Source organism: Dipteris shenzhenensis, chromosome 18, assembly GCF_047967505.1.
Source record: "Dipteris shenzhenensis isolate YYH24624 ecotype China chromosome 18, Dip_SZ_1.0, whole genome shotgun sequence".
Classification (NCBI taxonomy): Eukaryota; Viridiplantae; Streptophyta; class Polypodiopsida; order Gleicheniales; family Dipteridaceae; genus Dipteris; species Dipteris shenzhenensis.
Genome location: NC_141613.1, coordinates 7,459,228 through 7,483,656, shown reverse-complemented (window position 1 = coordinate 7,483,656; position 24,429 = coordinate 7,459,228). Strand labels below are relative to the sequence as shown.

The 24,429-nt window shown below is 42.9% G+C and overlaps 1 protein-coding gene across 1 annotated transcript in view; it reads right to left on the bottom strand.

Annotated features, from left to right (window-relative positions):
- Positions 1 to 11,506: 11,506 nt before the first annotated feature.
- The window catches only part of LOC147890749 (uncharacterized), a 118,278-nt gene continuing 105,355 nt past the window's right edge, over positions 11,507 to 24,429 (bottom strand). The window contains exons 14-15 of the mRNA XM_087389529.1: positions 12,298 to 12,753; positions 11,507 to 12,156 (exon numbers count right to left, since the gene is read on the bottom strand). Coding sequence (XP_087245655.1) covers positions 11,698 to 12,156; positions 12,298 to 12,753 — 915 coding nt within the window. The 3' untranslated portion in view covers positions 11,507 to 11,697. The remainder of the gene's footprint in view (positions 12,157 to 12,297; positions 12,754 to 24,429) is intronic.

Genomic DNA, 24,429 nt, shown 5'->3' with positions numbered 1-24,429 from the left:
TAGTCATGAGAGGATCTCCCAAGGGTCCACATAAGCTTCCCAAGAGCAAAAGAGGTGATCTTTTGCATGAATGGAAGGGGGCCTATTTTACGCAAGTCTACCAGAGCTAGGTATCCTATGGATAGGCTAAAATATGATGGATTTATAGCCATCACTATGCCTATATGATCAAAGTGATACAAGAACCAGAACCCACTTCTTTTGAGTAAACCATGGGAAAAGAAAATTGGGAGAAAGCCATGGATGAAGAAATGGATGCCTTAGAAGCAAATGCTACATGGGAATTGGTGCCATTGCCTAAAGACAAGAATGCAATTGGCTGTAAGTGGGTTTATAAGGTGAAGCACAATCCAGATGGTTCTATGAACAGATACAAGGCAAGATTAGTTGTCAAGGGGTATGCACAGACATATGGCATTGATTATGAAGAAACATTCAATCCGGTTGCAAGGATGGCAACCATAAGAGCAGTCATTGCTATGGCTGCATCAAAGGGATGGTCTTTACATCAGATGGATGTAAAGAATGCCTTCTTGCATGGTGATTTGCAAGAAGAGGTCTTTATGGATCAACCACCAAGTTATGTTCATGCTGTTCATCCTGAGTTTGTTTGCAGGTTGAAGAAAGCATTGTATGGCCTGAAGCAAGCACCTAGAGCATGGTCTAACAAGATAGGACAGTATCTTGTCACTATTGGCTTTCAAATTTCCAAGGCAGATTTCTCACTTTATGTGAGAAAAACAGAGAAAGGTATTATGCTGCCTGTCATTTATGTTGATGATTTGATCATCACAGGTGATAGTGATGAAGATATCCTTCATGTGAAAATGCTATTGAAGCAGAAGTTTGAGATGAAGGATTTGGGAGAGCTACATTATTTCTTGGGCATTGAGGTGATTAGATCACCAAGTGGGATACAGCTCTTGCAGAGGCAGTATGGATTAGACATGATGTCCAAATATGGGATGACAAGCTGTAAGCCTATTTCAGTTCCTTTGGAGCAGAATGTGAAGCTGAGCACAGATGCATGTGAGCTTCTGGAAGACCCTACTATGTATAGATGCATAGTAGGAAGTTTGATTTATATGACTATTACCAGGCCAAATTTGAGCTATGCTGTTGGATTGGTAAGTCAGTTTATGCAGGCTCCAAGGAAACCGCATTTGGATGCGGCTAGACGCATATTCAGGTATGTGAAGTCCACATTGTAGTATATGGACTATTTTATGAGACTGGGGTTCAGATCTCTTTTGGGAGTGCTGCAGTCACTTGGAGCAACAAGAAACAGCCTACAGTTGCCTTGTCGAGCACAGAGGCTAAGTACAGGGGTGCAGCAATGGCTGCATGTGAGGTAGCTTGGTTGCATAAGCTACTTTATGATATGCATCAGTCTACAGATGGGCCAGTTGTCATTTATTGTGACAACATGAGCAGTATACACTTGGCAAATAACCCAGTCTATCATGCTAGAACAAAGCACATTGAGGTGCATTATCACTATGTGCATGAGAAGGTTTTATTAGGTCTTATTGATCTAGTTTATGTCAACACAGAGGATTAGGTAGCTGACATATTCACGAAGGCATTGGGCGCAGAGAAGCTGCACAAATTCAAAGACCTGATTGGTATGCAGGAATTGGGATTGAGCTCAAGGGGGTGTGTTGAGATATCGAGCTCCACTCGTGATATGCCAGGGTGACCGTTGTGCATTTATGTCACTGACTTGTTAGCTGCAGCTGCAGTTGGTACACTGCCCATGAATAATAGCTGGATGATAGCTATCCTTATGTACTCTAGTTCGTGGCTCAGTTAGTATGCCACCTTAGTTAGCTGAGTTTGGTTTGAGACCCACATATAGGGTTCTTCTATTTCTTTGTACTAGGGTTCTTTTGGCTTTCACAACTAAGAAGAGGAAAATTGTTTTTAGCCTCCACCTTTGTGTGTATTCCCCCATTGTGTATGTGAGAAAGCCGCAAAAGTGAGACTGCTTCCTTCTCGTCCACTATCTTCACAGCCTCTGGATCCATCCTCATTGACAAAGAGGAAGGGATTGAGCATGACGACTCCATAGTGGTAAGAAACTATGAGCTTTGAATTTCTTCTCTCTTGGTATACTTTTGCTTGAACGGAATTCTAATGTAATGTTGGACTGTTGTAGGAGGTATTTGAGGTCGACCTATTCTCATCTCAGCAATGCCTTGTTTGCAGTAGCTTCGATCGAGATCACTCATTGGCACATTACCTTGGCCAAGCAAAAGGGCACATTGTGGTTATCCACAAAAAATTTTCTCCACATGGCACTGATGACCTCCTGAAGTGCAAGGCCTTGTCACAAGTGATTGGTCATGCTGACATCAATTGCAATGCTGACAAGGTCATTTTGGTGAACCGCATGGCTACCCTCAATGCCTTTGGAACCAATTTTCTAGGTATGCCATTAACGACAGCAGCCATGTCCCTAGCTAGAACAACAATAGCGTTGACTCTCTATCGACTAGGTTTAGAGCTAGGAGTGTATTTGGGAATTCAAAGCCCGATGTTCTCAATGTTTTAGAGAAGAGAGCAACATAGAACGCATCTCCAATGCTCCTGCAATGCTTGCATTACTATGCAAGGGTATGCTACCAATCCCTTTGACTTTATGGGCCTATCGCGATGTTCTCTCTTGGTTTTCAGTTGGGATGGAGATCAGAGTACCATTATTCCTTAGGTGTCATGTGGTTGCATGCACCAGATTCAAACAACCATGTGTCCTCATCCTTCTATGTCTAAGATGTAGACTTTGATATGATGGTTGCTATGGATGATGGTTGATATGGATGATGGTTGCTATGGATGATGGTTTGAATCATCCATAGCAATGATTCAAACCATTGCTATGGATGATGGTTGCAAGACCTGTTTGACTACAGGCCGGAATCTCTTTGTTTCTTTCTATATTCTAGTTCCCAATGGCCTAGAATTCCATAATAGTTGCCTTGTGTCTAGGAGTAATTCCTTGATTTCCTCCTCTTCCAGAGTTACCTCTACCTCAGGGATTCCATGTCCCCCTCTAAGCGGGAGGACCATAACTCTAAGTCGATGCCATGACTCTACATGATCAGCATTCTTCTCCTTCTTCTCCCAATTAAACATGTCAAGGACAAAAGAAGAGTTTCCAATAACATTTTGGGGTTGATGATAATGCATATACAAGGGTAATCATTTCCCATAATCGTTAAATCTCTGCTTTGATGTCATTCACAATAGTATCCTCTTCTTCCATCTCTATGTTGTTGGGAGGAGATTCTTGGTTGTCCTCCATATTGGTTACAACCACACATGTCTTATTTCATCTCTGTGTTGTTGGGAGGTTGGCGTCCATGTTAGCGACAACCACACTTAATTTACCCATTAATTTTGAATGAGAGGTTTGAGAGAGAGAGAGAGAGAGAGAGGGTATTAGATAAGTGGTAGAATGCGACAACAAAATGAAATAAAAACTAGCGATGACCTTGTTCAAACTTTCCATTGCTGCTCTCCATCGATTTTATGGATGCATAGTCATTCTCATCCACCTCTGACATGTATCTCCTGTTTGTTAACATAGCAAGACGTTCTGTTATTGTGCAAGCAAATACCTGTGATGGCAATGCCAGTGATGGTGATACGCAGGTTCTCATGGTCTCTTATTCCCTCGTTCGTGAAAGGCTAGGAAAGAAGGTGAGGATTTGATTAGCTATAGAGACTATTCAACAATCCAACAACACAATGATATTGCCCATGCACAATGGGCTAAGTAGGGGAATGACACTTAGTGGCACATGCAAAAAACTTAACGTGGGCGACAACCAACCAATCAACTTCAAACACGTACCCAAGGTGTCAAGCGAGGCAGGGATCATATGTGGCCAACAAACATTAGACAAAACCAAACAGAAGTAAAGAAAACCTTTAAAATCTTTTTTCTTCTTCTTTGGCAGAGCCTTCACATAGACCTACTCCTACGGCAGGCAATCCAAAAATAGCTTTTTTTTTAAAAAATTAATTAAATTAAAGAAAAAAAGGGGAAATATAATTAACGAGGCGCGAAGCGCTCGAAACGCTATAAGCACTTCAGGCCACCTAGCACTATAAAACCCCAACACCACCAAAACCTCAGACATGAGATTAGCAGTCATATCATCCTGAAGTGGCACTCCTTTGAAGATCAAAGCATTGTGGATTTTCCATATGAAATGAAAAGTCACTGTGTGTACGATATCCCAAACACGAATCAAGCTTGGATTGAGATTTCCACGATCTCCCAGCAAAGCCAACTTCCAACAAAGACTATTCATCCAACCTCGAAGGTCTAGGCTGTGAATCGCAACACTACTAGTAGGCCAATCCGCTCTCACCCTTGATAGTGTGGCTTGACAAAAATTAGCTTCTCTTTGAGTCAATCAGAATCGCCGCACGAAAGTATCGATAGAGCACCAATCCCTTGTATTGATATTCCACAAGTCAGACCAAGAAGTCAAACCTCGATTATTGAGCCGTACTGACAAGCATGGACTCAATTGAAATGGAGCGACTTTGTTTGTAAAAGGCCAAGGATGGATCCAAACATTGAGTGTCAAGGAGGCATCAACTCTAAGAGTAATAAATCCCTCCCAAAGACAATTACCCTCGTTTTCTCCATAAAATAATTAACCTAGAGAGAATCTGTGAATGAGGTATCCATATGCGAAACTGAGAAAGAATTAACTACTGCCAACCTGTAGATCCTCTTGAAATCTAGAGAACACCTTGCTGCTGGATTAATACTCTTGCAATAATAGCCCACGGCTGCATAAAGTGTAGCTTAAGTAGCCATTTATAGCACAACTTATCACACTAAGCTTTATAAGAAAGCACACCAACCCCTCCTTACTCTTTAGAAGCAGTTACATAATCCCATGAAATTGGGTGCCATCTACTCTGCGATAAGAAATCTTTTGCAAGTCTAACAACTTCATCAAGTCCCTTTTCTGAGAACGACAAAATTGACGATACATAAACAAGCATTGGAGAGAGAAAATGCTTGAGTGCGACAATCCTGCCCAGATTGGAAAGAAAATTACTCCTCGACTTGTGGAATTTGGCCCAAATTTTAGTAAGGCTCCAATCTAATCTTTGTTGCATAGTGATTCCAAACCCAATTGGGCATCCAAGGTATCTGCAAACTAAACCCTGAGAGACAACTGAAAAAGCCTATGTGCACCTCGTCTTCCTGTTAGCACCTTTAGCAGCTTCTGCTTCCTTGCCTCCTTGCTTCAAGAACATCATCCTTCTTCCTTGCCATGGGTATTCTAGCATAGGAGTGTGGACAGAGAGGGAACCCCTACTCACCCTTCCTTCGAACTTGGCCTATGTCAATTCTCTGCCTCTGATCGAATCGGGCATACACAACATTGGCTTCTCCCCTCAGTTCGAACGCCATGTGAGTGCACGGCCTCCTTTAGCTTTGCCAAGACCTGGTGCAAGGCAAGTATGTCAACGGTAGCAATCACCATAAAATCGTTGTCAATCGTTGCAATTTTGATCAGAAGGACTTCTCCCCTGCCTCTTAGCACGAAAGGTTTCGCCGCTAAAACGCTCCGACTCACACGCTTTCGCTTAGACACATAGATGATTGCATGAATAATTGTACCACACTTTTTCATTCCACACTCTCAAAGCATGTATAAAAAAAGATCTCTCTCTCAGACACACACACAAAAAGGTCAGACCGACATGCCAATCAATCTAATGATCAATGGTACACTACATGCACATGGATGTAGGTTCAGAAAAGATGTTGCCACTAAAGAGGATGCGCAGAAAGAGCCCACTGCCTCAACCACGGGACCCCCTCCAGAGTTTGCAGCCATCTACATCCTCTCAACCATGGAGACCAGAGGCATTTCGTGGTCCAAAGCAATAGCTCCGAAGAAGATTCAGTGCATGACCAAGCGGAACAAATGCCACCCAGCAAATCGTAGGATGATTTCACTTTCTCCTACCTACTTCTCAATCATGTGCAAAACCGTACGTTGTGGGGCTTCCCGAGATCCTCATCCACAAATAGGCTACTATTTGTGGATGAGGATCTCGCGAAGCCCCACAGCGTACGGTTTTGTGGATGATTGAGAAGCAGGCTTCAACGAACAATCCAAGATGTGTGAGAGATAAAGGCTAAGTAGGAGAAATTGAAATCATCCTACGACTCGCTTCAACTCTGTGTTTTGAAGTTTGGAGGTTTGCTGTGTACGCCTGATTCGATCAGAGGTAGACAATTGACACATGCCAGGTTCGAAGGAAGGGTGAGCAGTTCCCTCTCCCCTAATCCTGTGCTAGAATACCCATGGCAAGGAAGAAGGATGGCGTTCTTGAAGCAAGGAGGCAAGGAAGCAGAAGCTGCTGAAGGTGCTAACAGGAAGACGAGGTGCACCCCAATCCAAAAACATTAGCATAGACTTGCAAGAATGTTGTGTGTGAACACTTTTTTAAAGGGTGCTAATCAAAAATTGACAAAGTCTAGTGCTAGTGTACTCCACCAGCTATTCTTAGCGTTAGGTTTTCTGTTGCATCGACCTCAGAGAGAGAGAGAGAGAGAGAGAGAGAGAGAGAGAAGAAGAAGAGAGAGAGAGAATCTCTAGGAGAGAGCTCCTTGCATGCATGAGAGGAGCCCGATCGTTGGGCATGTGCCATTATGCCGAGAAGGTATGTCCAAGCGTTGTAGCCTCAGGTAGGAGGCTGAACGAAAGGGGAGGGTAAGAAGCATTCTTTCTATTGTGAGATCCTGTTGGAGCTAAACTATCTAAGTGGCCAAAGGAAGGACTCTGTCTGTTTTCAACTGTGAGAGTGCCATCTTTTGACAAGCTTAATAGGCTACTGGAGTATTGAGCGTGGACTTGTAAGGCTAGATTTTTGGAGAAAGGGTTCTTCTTGCTTCGTTGTGTTTTGAGGCAGGTAGTGGGGCAGTCATTTATATTTACGGGACTCATGTTTGCGTTATTCCTTGGTACCTAGCATTTATTGTGGATGAGTTTCTTGGTATTGTTTTCAAATTATTGGCTTTGGGATGCTTCATATGCATAGGAAGTTGATGGTGGTCCCTCTTCTGCAAGACAACCATTCAAACCGTTCGGAATCAAGAGAGCGTGGATACTATGGGGTCGTAATCAGGAGGTGCCTAATCGTTTAGATATTCACTTGGAAAATGGTTAGTGTTCTTCAAAAGGGACACCTAGACACATGTTTTGCGTGTAAGAAGGACCATTTTGTGTGAAACTCTCCATCCAGGGTCTGAAAGGAGGTAGTGGAAATTAGGAAAGGGTTTGCATGTGGATGAGAGTGGTAGATCCATATCTGGGATGGGAGTTGGCAATTAGGGGAGTAATCAAGTGTGCAATCCAGTGGGATAGGGAGTATGGGACTACTAACCGGAGGGATGTGGGTGGGTTAATTGAGATTAGAGAAAAGATTTATGTGGTTTTCAGGGAGTATAGGATTGCTAACCAGAGGGATGTGGGTAAGTGTGTTGAGATTAGAGAAAAGATGTATGTGGTCTCAAAGAGTGTGTAGAGGATGTTAATAAGATTATAAATTGTGGAAGTGGAGGAAGCTCTGAGGAAAGTTGGAGGAGGCTAGACTAAAGACTAGGCAAGTTTGTTTGGCACAAGGGGACCGTCCTTCTTAGTTCTTCTTTCAATCTGTTAAGAGGAAGATCTACAAAGAGTTAGTGAACAAGATATTGAATAGAATGGTGAGAGTTCTAGACGCGTTTGAGTGGTGGGTGGAGAAATTAAATGGGGTTGGATCGAGAAATTAAATGGCATTTTGTATGCAAGCTTAATGACACCTAGAGAGTTGGATTGTCTCGATTGTTTTTTGTTCAGGAGCTGTGGGACACATTATGTTATATGGAAAAGGAAAGTCACCAGGGCTTGATGGCCTTAGACTGGAGTTTTTAAATGCATTTTGGAATGTAATTAAGTAGGATCTTGTGTCTAGGTAGTGAGAAGGGGTACTTTGTGAAAGGATGTGAACGTTGGGTTGTGAAGCTTTTTTTGAAGCAGCAAAACAAGTTAAGAATGGGTGATTGGAGGCTGATTACAATCTTAATACATTGTATAAGATTATGGCTAAGGCTATGGCTCTGAGGGTTAGTGAAACAAGTAATAGTGTGGTAGATAGGGAATAAAATGGGTTTCTGAAGGGTAAGGATATCTTTGAAAACATTTTGTAACATGCTAGTGGCTGCGTTGGATTATGCTTGTGCATCAAGGCAAAACTATATTGTTTTCGGGTTTCATCTAAATAGAGCCTATGATAGAATTCATTGGGACTATATTTGCAAAGTTTTGCTACACTTGAGTTTTGGTGACAAGTTTGTTGGGATGTTGAGGACTCTACTTGGTAATGCTTCAGCAACCCTTTGCTAGTGGGTCGAGTTAAGAAGTTAGGATGAGTAATCTTAACTCGAGTGTTGCGTTTGGAACATGGCTCTATGGTTGGGTGGTGGGTTTTAATTATGCACTCAATGATTTGGTTCCTAGTTCATGGTTTGGTCAAGGTGATCTTAGTAGTGGACTCACAGGAGTAGTCTTTCTTGGACAATCTCGGTGCAATGACGACAGATATGGTTGTCTCCTTTAAGAGAGTTCCATCACATTATAAATTCTCTAAATAGAACGAGAGGACTTGGGGAGCTTTCAAGAGTGTTCTTGGAAAGCTTTATTGCTTTAAGGATTACTACGTGTAATTGAGGGAGAGGGAGGGGTACTAGGTAGCCTTGTCTTGTGAGCAATGCGGAGGATTGTTTTTATTAAAAAATAAAAGAATAAAAGCAGTCGACTTGTATTAAGAGTGGGTCAGACCCAAAACAAAGACCAACATACAACAACAGCCTGAGCCAAACAAAGGGGGCATATTGCCCAAGGCCAACATTGTTGAGGAGCATACAAACGCCTACCAATATCCAAAGGACTCCACCCTTGACTGGCTTCTTTTTCATAGTAACCAAAATCAAGCACATTTTTCTTGAACATCAAGAGCATCATCCCTCCACAATCACTCAGTCAAGCTTGCTCATCAAAGACATCTAATTCTTTACAAACCAAATTGCCAGCAAATCCGCTCTCGAATATATAGCCAAATACCCATGGCAGTCGAAGAAAGCCCATACATTAGCTACCAAACCTGACTTCCAATTAACTAGACGTTAAACCTTGCTCTCATCAATCCTACATCACACCCCCCATCCTCCACAACCTCTTCACAAACTAAAACAAACACCTAACACTTTCAACAGCAAACCCATAAACACGATACAAGGACATGTTCACTTATCTAGAAAACCTCATGATGTAGCCTCTTCCACAACAAAAACATGTCCTTCCCTATCCTTGGAACTTTCGAATTTCATTCAACTGATTGTTCCACCAATCATTTCCCCTCAAACTCCACGTCAAATTCAATCTCACATACATCAAAGAGCACAACCACCATCAAGAGGCCATTGATTGAAAATCTAACTCAGTCTAGTCACAATAATTGACCTGTGTAATTCAAACCCCTATATAATCGACCTGTGTAATTTAAACCTGTGCACCACCCCTACATTCAAAGATCTCCCTTGACCCATAGAGCCATATTCCAAATACAACACTCTAGTGAGGATTACTCATCCTAACCACTTGACTCCACCCACTAGGATCGCCCTTGACCCATAGAAGAGTCACTAGTAGCTAATCAGGGATGTAACAAATAGTCAGACACTAGGAGGTCTTCAAAATTTTCAACTTTGATGGGAAATGCTTATTGATTGCTTTCTTCTTTGATTACTACCATTTTGTTCTATGGCCTAAGTCATCATTTTTCATAGGATTTCAGAAAGCAAGGATAAATTTCCTGTGAACATTGTGAGCATGAACTTTTAGAGCATTTGGTTGCAAATTCGATTTGTCAATTGCTACGTTATGAGCAAGAGAATCTTATAAATGCTCTAGGATAGAAAAGCTTCTTTTTGGTGCTTCTTTTTGGTGCAAGTGCACAGTTAGCAAGTCTTTAGCCAATGGTGCAAGTGCTCTAAGATAGTGAAGCTTCTTATCCGTGCGAGTGCGAGAACTTTTGTTCTGTTTGGAAAAGATGCAAGCGTAGAGTTAGCAATATCTTTAGCCAATGGCACGTCACATAAAAATAACTTCTTGTAAGGTTTTATTAAAAAATGAGGGGAGTGGAAGAAAGCATAGAGCCTAGGGTTTCACTTTGAATTTTATACAAATCATGTGCATGTAAGAATTGAGTGTGGTTGCACTGTCGACAAGGGGTTTCTTTTTGCACATGCATACAAAGTTTATAATGCAAAGAAGTATCTCCTTGTATACAATACATTTTGTGAAGGTCAAAACATTCACACGGTAAGTGTCTTATAACACAGGTGAAACGCTGTCGTAGAGATTTGGAGAGGAGAGAGTTTTGAGATTTACGGGTAGGAATTTTACAATATGACATTGGTAGTGCTCGAGTAGTATTAAGGTGACTAAGAGAACACATTGAGATCCAAAAAGTACTCTTGTAAATGGCTTCAAGTTACAACTATTCTTTAAATATTCTCATGGTCTAGACGGACATTGATTTTGAGTTTCTAGGGATTTTTCCTTGAGCAAGAATTTGGGGATTTTTTACGTCATTGCCATGCACTGTTTGTTGAGATTGCATAATGCTCCTAGAACCTTGCATCAAACTTTCTTAATTGATCCCAAATGTTTGAAGTCAATCAAAATTATCTCAAAACCCTACATCACCCTTAACTCTTAGATTTTAGAACTTCAGGAAAGAGCAAGGGGAAGAGTACATTTGAGAAGGAGAGGGAGAGGAAACCGAACTTCGAGAGTAGCAGAAAAGGGCTTGGACTCATGCATTCAAGGCATGATCGTCGTATTGACACATCCACAAAGGTGGAGCAAATGCATCGCCCAAAAAGATTGGTTTTATTTATTTTTTGCGTGTTTTCACAATGATATTCTCTTTTTTCTTTCACTCGATTTGGGTATGGAAATATAGATAAGCTTTAGAGAGAAATTTTCATACATACAATTAAGCTTTAAAAGTGAATAACCTTTGTGTGGACCAACCCCTTGCCCGTTGCTTCAAAAGATTCTTTAAATTTTTATGTGCCAAGGGTGTGCACATGACATTCCTCTACCTTATAGAAAGTAATTTGGATTTCTAGTTGTCCAGAGAAGCCACTGCATTATTCGCTCTCTAATTGTAGTTTTCTCTCTTGATTAAAAAGTATGAAATAGAGAGTTCTACTAGATGACTTCTTTGACCTTATTCAAATTTGGATCTAAACTAGCTTACAAAATGAAAGTATGAAGAGCAATAACATTCCATTGTTAATACCAAGTATTCTACAAATTGAGCTTCACGCTTCCACAAAAATGCATGTCTTGAATGATATACTTGAGTTTCAATTTCTGTTTCACTTTTCCCAATTTTTCTTATTCAATGCATCTGTGTCACTATTAATCCAAGATTAAAGTGAAGGGATATAAATGAATTGTAGGATACACAACACAAAATGTGACTAGGCAAATAGTAGGCATAGTCAATGCATGTCGACAACCTCTGAATCTTTATATTATTTACACAAAACAGCAAACGCCCTGAAAAGTTCTTCCCCACCGAGTTGAGGAAGCTACTGCATCACTTAGGCCAAAACTTTGTGGCTAAACTTTTCAGTCGCCTTCGTCCATATAGGGAAAGAGCGGAACCAACAAGCGGCCAAGTGGTTACAATGGCTACGTAGGCAAGAAGCCAAACTGTATGCCTATTCTGGGCAGCAATCCCCTTCATGCCCTTGAGGACAGAAAAACCAAGCCTCATATTATCATTGCCAGTATTCACATCATTTGCAATCGTTTTTGAGACTACTTTCTCTCTCTTGGAATCCGTAACAGGACTCCCTGGATTGCCTCCTCCAGCCTGATACTTAACCCCACAATCATATTGTTTGGCAGCCGAAAGCACAGTAGAGCTTGCAAGCATGTCAACAGGCAAAGAGGGCCATTCAGGAAGACTACTGTTGTTTCGCACATCCTTTAGCATGTTGACTCCAAAAACCGGCATATCCTTTCTTTGAAGAACTTGCTTAAGGATCTCCACCTGCCGTAAAATGAAAGAAACCAAGATTCGTTGAGAAAGAAATAACCTTAACAGCTATGAATATAGAATGTAAATGCATCAGAGAAAGCATGCATGTAGAGGCAACAAGCCTTGACTGCTCGAGAAGCTTATCCATAATACCTGTTCTAGAAGTTGAGACAAAGTAGACTCCAAAGTGAGCAGCTCTGAATGATCACGGATACACAGCTTCAGTGTTTGATGGCAAGGTACAACGTCTGAACTTGCTGATGAAGAAGCTTGAGATTCTATGTCTGCCTTCATTTTGACAGACCTAGAAGTTGGCAATATCACTGCATTTTGTTCCTTCTCTGAGACAGGCAAGTTATCACTATTTCGTGGCTCAGCCAAAGATTTTATGGATGCCTTTGTATCAACTTGCAACCCCTCCTGCCCATCAACAGAAGGTGGTATCCTTTCATTTTCATATTTGGCCCCACCGAGTGCTTCAGTGTTTTCAGAAGGCTTTGTTGGAACCTCGTCTGCACCGACTACACCGTCTTCAGAGATGTTTACATACGGAGATTTGTCGATAGCACATTCCCGTATGGGATTTAGACCAGATCTGGCCACTGGAACCTGCAAACATGTCCAACATAGGAATACGATAGTAAGAACCATAGCAGCCCCCCAGCAAATAATTTTAGTCTAACTGTTTACCATTCCCTGTCGATACACAATATGTGTGACCGCAGATTTTTTCTCAATAACAATGTCAAACATTACGAACTTCTTGCCACCCTTGGGGAATTGTAACACTGATTGCGCTCAATCAGCTCATTAATATGAGAGGTAGGTTGCATAAGATAGAAAAAATTAGTAAACCAGCAAAAAGCCTGATGCACAAAAGAAATTAAATCTGGAACAGCTCTTTAGACACAATATACTTCATGGTCACGACCATTTGAACATCACATCATTTGTGCAATAATGAAACTCTGAAAAGATATACAAACCAAAATATAAGAGAGCAGATAGCTTTTCGAGGCATCAGTGGCTGCCATCTGTCACGGAGTATGAGCGCCTAGGTTCCCCACCACCTAGCCACAAATGCTCCAGAGTATCCTCGAAAGATCTCGGGAGGATAATGTGAGGACCTAATTGTCTTCACCTTATAAAACATGATTTTACCATTGCCCATTGTATATCACATGTTTTCAAGCAACTTCAACCCCTATGACAGCCATGTGTGCTGTCCATCCCTGGTACTCAAGGCTCACAGCCCCAGGAATATATGACCACCATCACAAGGTTGCATAGCCGCCGCCAGCCTGAAAACAAGCATTAAATGCCACGCAGCTGCCATCAATCACGATCAAGTGGCAATGGCTGCTAGCTGCCACATGCACATGCCAACTGTGCATTGCCACCTCCTACAGATAATTGTTAGGCCTGTCACCATTGTGGGATGAGCCATGTGCCAATGTCTCCCACGGTGGTGACACATGGCCCAATTTCTCTTGTGCAAGTCAAGCTACCTAGAAAAGTCATGTCACCTCCATTCATGGCTATATAAAAGTCATGTTACTCTCTATTCGTGGTTTAGATGAGTCACAAGCTCGGGGACGAGCATTTTCCGAGCAAAGGAAATAAAAGCTTCCAACTATGCAAAAATATGGCAAAAATCGATAGGAACAAAACATAGTTTCACTTAGAAATATGCAAAGTATTATAGCAATGCCTATTTTATACACAAATCTTTACATGAATCTTTAGGAATGGCGCGTAACATAATGGGATGGCTTTTGAAGAAATCCACATGTAGAGTAGAATTCTCTATGAAAATTTCCTTCTGATCCTTCTTACAACTTTTACTTAATAGGGGGTGACATTGAAAACCCTCTCTCAACCTAGCCTTGTGAAAGGGTTTATCCAAAGAAGCCTCATTGAAGCAAGCCATCAAAGTAGTTTTGCCAGCGAAACCCTTTTGAAGTAGGTCTTCCAAGGTAGTTTCGCTGGCGAAACTACCATGGACAGCACTTTTAGAAGTGGCATAACTTTCACATCGAATGTCCAAATATAGTCATTCAACCACTTAAATTGATTGAAAAATCCCATTTGAGCACATCTATGGGGTTATATTTTGAAAAATATTATTAAATATTACATGTATTTTATGAGAGTGATATATAAGCCCAAGCTAATACTTATTTATAGTAATTTAAACTTTTTTAGAAACGTATCCATAAATATCTTGTTATTTATGCTATTAAAACACCAGAAAGCTCTTGTCATATTGGTATAAATGTGCTTGATAAGTAATTATATATGTTTAATATTATTACATTGAGAGTGATTATGAGGGATGTTTCTTAAAGAAATTATTTTTTAACACTTTTTAAAGGTAATAACAGTGGTACAAAGGATGTCTATGAAGAATAAAATTTGTGTTATGTAGAATTGAATGAGTGACATTTTGTATATTTTTATGATAAAGGGATCTAGTTCTAGTGAAAATAAAAGTGTAAAAATCATGTTTTCTAAAAAAATACAATTTTTTAAATCTCTTGAAAAACACACTTAGATAAACCTGCTCATAGGTTTTTGCTCGTAAAATTGACGCATCCCACAAGCTCGCTCTCTCTCTCTCTCTCTCTCTCTCTCTCTCTCTAGGAACTGAAAATTTCGAAATGTATCGTTTGATGCATATGTAGTGCAGACAGTATATGGAGTGAAAGTATGGGGAGGCAGCATTTCAGCGTCTACATGGAATGAGAAAATGCAAAAAGCTTTCTTAAGGAGACACCTTGGTGTCAAACCCACTACTCCATACTCAATACTTCTGTTGGAAACGGAAAGGAGACCGATTGAATTTCATGCATTGATCAGAGTTATGCAATACCTAATAGAGGTGTAGCAAATGCAACCTGATAGGCTGCCTCATAAAGCATGGAATGCCAGCACAAAGCTTCAAAAGAACTACAAAAGTAAGGTCATCTGCACAGGATGGGCAACCGACATAAGAAAATGGTTCAGCAGATGGAAAGTGGAAGCATATTTGACCATGCCGCCTGAAAGGTCAACATGCAAGAGTTTCAACTGTCTTTACTGAGCACTTTGCGGAATCACTGGTTGACAAGTGAAAAGAGGGTAAATCTGGAATATTACCAAGACAACATAAATCCCACATGTTGGTCTACATACATGTCCATAGAGACTCATGCTCAGTCTTATATTAGCACACCTATCTCCCTTCTATATCGCAGAAACATCGCCAGGTTCCGTACCAGATCTCATACATTTACCATTGAGCAGGGAGCTTGGATACACCAGCCTAGACATGCTAGAGTCATTACCCTTTGTGACATGCAGACAGCTGAGACGGAGGCACATGTAGCTCTACAGTGCCCCCGATATGCACATATCAGGGAGGACTACCAGCAGATAATAGGGGACTCCGCTCAGTTGACATCAGTTCTCTTCACTGCCTCTCCGGCAGCATTGGGATCTTTTGTCACTCGTCGTTTTACCTGTCGTCAGGAACTCATAGACTCTTGACCCCTCTCCTTGAGGAGACTCTTTTTACATTGTATCGAGACGGGTCCCATGGGATGACATCTTGCATAACAGCAGAATTGTCCAGCAGTGAGGAAGCATCCAACATTGCAACTTCACTCTTTGAAATAGAAACAGAAGTAGGATCACAAGGAACATGAGAATCTGACACTGTAGTAATAGGATCCGGAACTGCCAAAACCGGAATCTTTTAACCACCTTGTCTTCCTGAACACAAAAGTGTATCATACACATTTCACGCTGAAACTGGCCTTCAATAAAGTAAAGGGCAGTAGAACTAACAAATAACCAGCCAACACTGTTACAATTACAATTCAGCAAATATACAACTAACAGATTGGGAGCTAGAGTGCCCCTGCACCAAGACAAAGACACAGATTCGCCCCAAACCTTGGCGCCCTTTCGGTATTTCTTTAATTAAGTGAGAGGCCCAGAATTCTAGGCTACATAAAGGATACATTCTTTCTTACATCTAGGGCAATCCACATCCCATTAGGCATCCACATACCCTGCATAGCCTCTACTATTCACTGCTCTCACCAATCCTGGTAATAGGCCTCCGTTCCTATTCCAGAAAGCGTGCACACATCCCAGAACTGTTACTATTAACCACTCTTGGCCACACGGTTCCCCATACCTGTCACTAGTTTCCAAAAAGCTAACTATCTGCTCAAAGCAGAAAGGGAAGGCATACAGGAGCTTTCCCCACTGTCTAGGACAGCCACTACCTATAGCCTCTAACCCTATGGGCAGCATACATCCCGATACATCAAGTTGTTTCCCATAGGAGAACCTGCATCACAACATAGCAAATTACACACAGGCTGAACCTTTTTACACCACAGGAAAATCACAACCCAAAGCCCAAAGCATAACATTTGCAAGCCTTTGCTCTGACCATTTACGGTAGAAAGCATCCGTTTCCAATGCATATCACTTCTCCCATCAATCCTGGCAAAAGGCATTCAATACTCAACCAGAACTTTGGCATCCAACCCTGGAACTGTTACTAGCAGTCACGCATGACTACACAACTCCCCACAGCTGAATTCCAACATCCACTAGATCACCAACCTGCCCAGAATGGGCCTTCATGGTGTACCTTGTCCCCCTCCTGGACAACACGATGCCAATCAAGCCTTTGAAGAAGGCCAATCACTTTCCTGTGTGACGTGCATCTCAGCCAAAGGTCTCCCTGGGACCTCATGACTCTTCAAGAGCTCTTCATGGTTAGCCTACCAAGCCTGTAAGATGGCCTCCACTATTCCAGCACCAAGTCAGTACGCAAATCCCACAGCACGACATCTCTCATAGTTCCAGCTTATCACTCTCTCAAGGTCACGACAAGAACCAATTGTGTGACATCTCTCACGCTACATGAGCGTGATTCTCATCTGCTGCAACGCCACCAACCAGCTATCATGTGCGCGCGACGTGAAGAGAGGACCTTTTTTTCTGAAGCTCTCCCTCCACGAATCAAGCCCGTATGCTTCGCTATAGTTTCGTCCAACGCCTGCACCTAGCAAGCTCCCGCATAGCAGCTCGCCATCCCGAGTGTTCTCCAACAGCCAAGATCTCTTCAGCTAGCACACAGCACCCACAAAGCCAAACGCCCCTCTGTCCTCAGCCCCAAAGCAATTGCGTGCCCATGCAATGTCCAGCCAGCCCGTGACCCGTGCGCCATCCCATCACCCATCGTCTTCTTCCCTTCGTGGTTCTTCCTAGGAGCTTCTATGGGCAACCTTACCAAATTGGTTTGCATGGGCTAGCCACATGGCAGCCCACGATTTCTTTAATTTGCCCCTTGCCCGCCTCTATGGGGTCCATTCCAATGGCCCAACTTGAAAACTAAGGATACTTTGCCCCCTTCTTGGTCTAAACCACCATTTTTCCCCCTAGACATTAAGTGCTAGGGGTTCTAGCACACCAAGCAACCCAGGACCTTGCTCCTTGCTTTCCCAGGGTCTTGCCCACATGCAGGCCAACATGCATGAACCAAAAATCACACCCTCGTGACACACACAGCCATGAAAGATCAAACAAATATTTTGAGAAACTAACATCACCAAAGTAAAGGATATAGTGACAGATTGTTTCATAAAGCTACAAATTACTATCACTGAGAGAGAGAGATCTGTACTAACAAAGCAACAATTAATTGAAATCTTGAACAAATTATTCCATAAAGAAAGTCATTAGAAGATGGATCATTATAGTTGCAAAACAATAACAAAGACATGTAATGCTGCAATAATGATTGAAGAAGCACTTGAGAATGATTGAGGCATAATTAAAAAGACAAGTTTTAAAAATAAAGGCGATACAATTGTAAATCTAGCACACATAGGTCAACACTTACAAAATCATCCAATTCATTAAACAGTAAAGAGTATCATCTACCAAGAACACCTATCAATCAGATATGCAAAAAGAACAGTCAAGGACTAACCAGAAAAAAAAAGAAGACGAAAGGAGCTAAACAAGGATTAGTGAATGTGCAATCAGCTAACAACATTGAGACAAACCCAAAAGATATACGGGCAAATGTTGCACCTAAAGGTTTATACACAAATCTCTCCAATAGGACAAAACCACATCGTGGTGCTAATGAACATCTTTGCCAATTGAGGTCTTGAAGTACAACACTACGACATAAATGATATAGAAAGTACTATTATTTGACATATCTCAGGCATCAATAAGGCGTTGAATCCTTCCCTTACACCAAATTATTCCCTAATGATAGATACAATGATAGAACAATCAAAACCATTATCCCATATTATTCCTTGAAGTCCCAACTCCCAACACATCAGAAAAGGAGAATGATTCAAAAAAGACCTAAACCAAAATCTGAAATAATTCAAGAATAGATTCAATGAGAAAATGCAATTACTGTACCAATTATAGAATGCTTGGCAACAACAGTTGGCATGACTCAGACAACAACTACAACGACAGCATGATCAAAAGCACAAACAAACTTCATGTTGATCAGAAGAAGACAAACCACTTGAGTGAAGAGCTCATCAAAATCAAAACACATGCTATCAAATGGCATTGAACCCGATCAAATATCTATACCATCTATAGCAATCAGCAATGGAGTGTCAACAATAGCAAGTGAAACAGGCCTTCAATAAATTAAAGGGCAGTTGAACTTACAAATAACCAGCCAACACTATTACATCAACAAGTCAGCAAATATACAACTAACAGAATGCGAGCTAGAGTGCTCCTGCACCAAGACAAAGACACAGATTGTGGCCCAAACCTTGGCACCCCTTTCGGTATTTCTTTACTGAATGCAGAGAGCTGCAAATAGATACACAGTGAGTTCAATCTCACTTGCATTCAGTGCATTTCCCACTCTCAGTAGGCATCAGTGTCCCAAGCATTAACCTTGTTGGGCCCTGCTATCACACTCCGATGGAAATAGGCATCCATCTCAGTCCACTGCATAAAACTTGGACTGTTGCTAGCAGCCCAAACAGGGTCACACAACTCCCCAGACTACCACAGGTGTCAACTGATTCAATGAAATACCCAAACAATGGGTGAGAGCATAGCTAGTTCGCCTGCAACCTCGGGAACATGAACTTGAACTGCAAGCATCCACTGTGGACCACCCTGCCAACTAAGCTTCTCCAAACATAGCTCACAACAAGGAGCAAACTCTGAGTGAGCAACCAACCACATCAAGGGCATTACACAGCCTGCTAGGCACCCATAACCAATGCATGTTCTCTGTTGAGAATGGATCCCACCAAACATGGAAAACAGGCATCCATTTCTATTCCAGAGGGCGCAATCCAAACCGCCCTTTTGCCCACAGCCCCCATGAGCTCTCGCGTGCGCCATATGCCCGCGAACCAGCCCGCCTCTGCTCGTCAACCAGCACAGGTGCTTCCATGAACTTCCTTGCCAAATTCATTTACATGGGCTAGCCACGTGGCAGCCCACGATTTCTTTACTTGCCCCTTGGTCTTTAATTTTCCCCTAGGCCCTATAGGGTCAAATCAATGACCAACTTAAAGTTTAATTTGCCCCTTTTCCCTCTATGGGGCCCATTCCCATGGCCCAACCTTTGATCCTTAGGGCTTTTTGCCCCCTCTTTGGACCCAACGACAATTTTTACCCCCAAGACATTACTTGCTAGGGTTCTAGCACACCAAGAAACCCATGACCTTGCTCCCTGTTTTCCCAGGGTCCTACCCACATGTGGGCCAACAGCCCTCATGACAGCAAGCCACCTACAAACACTCAAAACAAGGATCATTTACCAAGAGCATCTACCAATCAGATATGCAAAAAGAACAGTCAAGGACCAAGCAGAAAAAAGAAGAACAACAAAGGAGCTAAATAAGGAGTAGTGAATATGCAAGTGTGGTACAAATGTTGCATTTTAAGGTTTGGACACAAATCTCTCCAATAGGACAAAACCACATTGACATCTTTGCCAACTGAACTCATGAAGTACAACGCTACAACATAAATGATAAAGAAAGTACTATTATTTGACACATCTCATACATGCAAGGCATCAATAAGGCGTTGAATCCTTCCCTTGCACCAAATTATTCCCTAATGATAGATACAATGATAGAACAATCAAAACCATTATCCCATATTAATCCTCAAAATCCCAACTCTCAACACTTCAAAAAAGGAGAACAATTCAGAAAATACCTAAACCAAAATCTGAAATAATTCAGGAATGGATTCAATGAGAAAATGCAAATATTGTACCAATTATAGAATGCTTGGCAACAACAGTTGGTATGACTCAGACAACAACTACAGCGAGAGCATGATCAAAAGCACAAACTTCATGCTAAGCAAAAGAAGACAAACCACTTGAGTGAAGAGCTCATAAAAATCAAAATATATGCTATCAAATGGCATTGAACCCTATTAAATATCTATACCATCTATAGGAATCAGCAATGAAGTGTCAACAATAGCAAGCCACCTACAAAACACTCAAAACAAGGACCATCTACCAAGAGCACCTATCAATCACATATGCAAAAAGAACAGTCAAGGACTAATCAAAAAAAAGAAGAAGAAGAAAGGAGCTAAACAAGGACTAGTGAATGTGCAATCGGGTAACAACATTGAGACAAACCTAAGAAAAGATATATGGGCAAATGCTAGTGTGGTATAAATGTTACACCTAAAGGTTTGCACTCGAATCTCTCCAATAGGACAAAATCACACTGTGGCACTCATGAACATCTTTGCCAACTGAACTCTTGAAGTACTACATGATGACATCTTTGCCAACTGAACTCTTGAAGTACTACATGATGACATAAATGATATAGAAAGTACTATTATTTGACATATCTCAGACATGCTAAGCATCAATAAGGCGTTGAATCCTTCCCTTGCACCAAATTATTCCCTAATGATAGATACAATGACAAAACAATCAAAGCCATTATCCCATATTAATCCTCAAAGTCGCAACTCCCGACAAAATCTGATATAATTCAGGAATGGATTCAATGAGAAAATGCAAATATTGTACCAATTATAGACTGCTTGGCAACAACAGTTGGCATGACTCAGACAACAACTACAACGACAGCATGATCAAGAGCACAAACAAACTTCATGCTGAGCAGAAGAAGACAAATCACTTAAGTAAAGAGCTCATTAAAATCAAAACATATGCTATCAAATGGCATTGAACCCTATCAAATATCTATACCGTCTATAGGAATCAGCAACGAAGTGTCAACAATAGCAAGCCACCTACGAAATACTCAAAACAAGGACTACTCAACAATGAACATCAAAGAGGATTCCAAAGAAGATCCCTCAGTCAAATTGCAAACTGACAAAGTCCCTACATGTCCTATCAAAGAAAAACACAACGGTCATTCATTAATAAAGATTGCTTCAACCCGTACAATGTGATATCATCCGAACTATCGAGGACGATATCTATCTGAATAAAAAAGAAAGATGTGCACTATTTTGCACCCGATTGGCATCGACACTTGGACGAAAGATTAAATTGGGCATAAATCCCAAAAAGAGGCATCAAGGAAACTGATAACCCCCATCATCCACAAGTATTGAGGAGATGCTCAAAGAAGTTATCAACAACAAAATGTTGAGTATAGAAAGAATCATCCTACATCCATAAAGATGAGACAATCACCAAGCATGAAGTCATTGGTTACAAAAGATCTTCAACATGAATTGGTACAAAGTCATCCCAAACACCAATGGAAACTTTGGGCACAAGACAATAATTTGGCCTAAGAGATCTTAAGCACAATAGACACAAATAATTGAAGGATGGATGAAAAAAGTGCAACTCCTATACCACATACTACAATTCCTATCCAACCCGACACCATTAGCAATGATGGGATTGAATTTTTGAAAAATGCATGCCTATATATAAATTCAAGTATCCAATAGCAGTTCGAGCTTGCCAACACTACTAAATGCTCCAGCTCCACCTTCGGACAAATCAAAACAAATCCCTAAAATAATAATTTCATTGAGACTATATCGCCAACTACGCACTCCGCCTTTAAAAGAAAGAAAGAAAATATAATCATAAAACAGTAGCACTCTGTGAGCCCCTAAATGAGGAGAGTTTAGGGGATGAAAGCCCCACTTGTGTTGGAGAAATAGGATCAATGCCCCACCTATGACCCCTTAAAGGTGGAGAGCTCAGGTGGTTTTGACACCTCAGCATGTATGTAGATGAACTAGTAGGGGGATGGGCTAAGGCTGCCATGAGGGCAGCAAGATGGCTGCCACAGATAGCTTGGAAAAACAATAATGAAGACCATAATGCTTGCTCGCACCCGGACCTGGCTGCTCCCGCTGCCTGCCTGCCATCGCCATTGCTGCTCTACCTCCCCTCTGCCTCCTCGTCGCCTCACACCCGCCTCCGCCCCGGCTGCCGCTCCACCTCACCTCCCCTCCGCCTAGGCCGCCGCTCGGCCCAGCTGTCTCTCCGCCCTCTTCCCGATGCCTTCCCTTCCACCTACGCCTCCCCTTTCGCCCTCCGCTCCACCTCCCGCTCGCCTCCTCCTTCCCTCCCCCGCCTTCTCCTCACCGCCCTCTCGCCCCTTCACTCCTTCATCCCCGCCTTCTCTCCGCCCCCCCAGGCTTCCTTCCCCCTCCACCTCCCTTCTGCCCTCTTCCTACCCCCCCCCCCCCCCTCCGGTTGCTTCTTCATCCCCCCCCCTCCACTTCTGCCTTTCTTCTGCCCTATTAGCCTCCGCCCTCCCAAATTGTCCTTTCCCTTCGCCCCACCCCCCCTTTTTTCCTCCTTTCTTCACTAGCAACAAGAGCATTCATGTTTGTCAGAAGGAAGAGGATCTTGGTGGCGACCTTTGGTCCAGCCAGAGGGGCTCTATGGTAGCACCCTCGAATCCCACAACCATTAAGGTTCTTCTTTCCCCAGCTGACAAGCAACAGGTACAGCAGGCAGTTCAGTCCCTCCAAGAAAAGGCGCTTATGGGCACAATTGTGGGCCTCACACCTACACGGAGACACGTGCGAGAGTGGATCCAGGCAACTTTGGCATTAGAGGGAGACCACATCCAGGAGGGCACCATCTATGGAAGAGGCGTTTCTCTCATCCAGCTGAGCTCCCCCGACACTACCTCGACAATTGTGGAGCAGAGCCCCATTCTCTTTGACCCGCATCTTGTTCACCTCTTTCCTTGGCCTCTTTCCTTGGTATCATGGGTTCAAAGTGGAGGACATTGATACGTCCACATTTTTCGGTTACACTCCGCTTCCCAAGGCTTCCCAAGGAGTATCGAGCCATCCCCCCTTCCATTGGTCGAGCATTTGGCACAGTACTTGAGTCCCCGCCAGAGTCGGCCGCCTCAGTTCTAGCAGATGATGAAGTCCCCAGGATCAGACAGGTGGTTGAGAGCCCAGAGTCCCTCCCAGAGTTGATCCTTCTCGAGACCCTTGAAGGGGGCACACTTCGCCACAGGGTGGAGATTTCCAGGTTACCAGGTCAGTGTCTTCGGTGCACACAGATGAATCACCTCGCCTGAGATTGTCCCCGTGGCCTCCCTTGTGCGCCTCCCCCCCCTCCCCCGCAAAGTAGACAAAGTCAACAGGCCCGAGTCCAACGTCCTCTAAAGCAGGAGCAGCAAGAGTCTCAGACCCCATGGGTTACCCCCTCAGAAGGGGACTAGAGCCAGGTCAAAAAGAAAAAGAAACCAAGCAAGCAGGCCTGCAAGCACCACAAGCAGAGGACCAATCGCAGAGAGAGGGACAAGGTTGACCGAAAGGCCTCGAAGGAGGAACAACAGGAGCCACCTCCCCCAGCGGCAGGGGCCACCGCCCATCCAGACGATCCTCAAGCTTCAAAGGTCCAGCCTCCGCACCCACCCTTGCAGCAGCAGCAAGCCCCACGAGCTTTAGATGCGACGATGGCGGAGGTCGCAGACGCTAGCCTGACGGCGGACCTAGAGGAGCCGATCCAAAGCTCCGGCGAGCCTGATCAGCAGGGGTGACCTGAGGTCGTCCTTATCCCTCCTCCTCCCCCTCCCCCTCCCACGCACCCCTCCCCCTCTTCCTTTCCACCTCCCCCTCCCCCCCCCCTCAACCCCCCCTCCTATGGTCACTCTCGCCACCCGCCCCCCTCCCTCTACCCCCCACGTCCCTACCCCTATCTCTCCCGCCGCCCCCCTCTCCACCTCAGCAGTAGGTTCTTCCGCTTTGACACCCTTGCCAGCAGGCAAA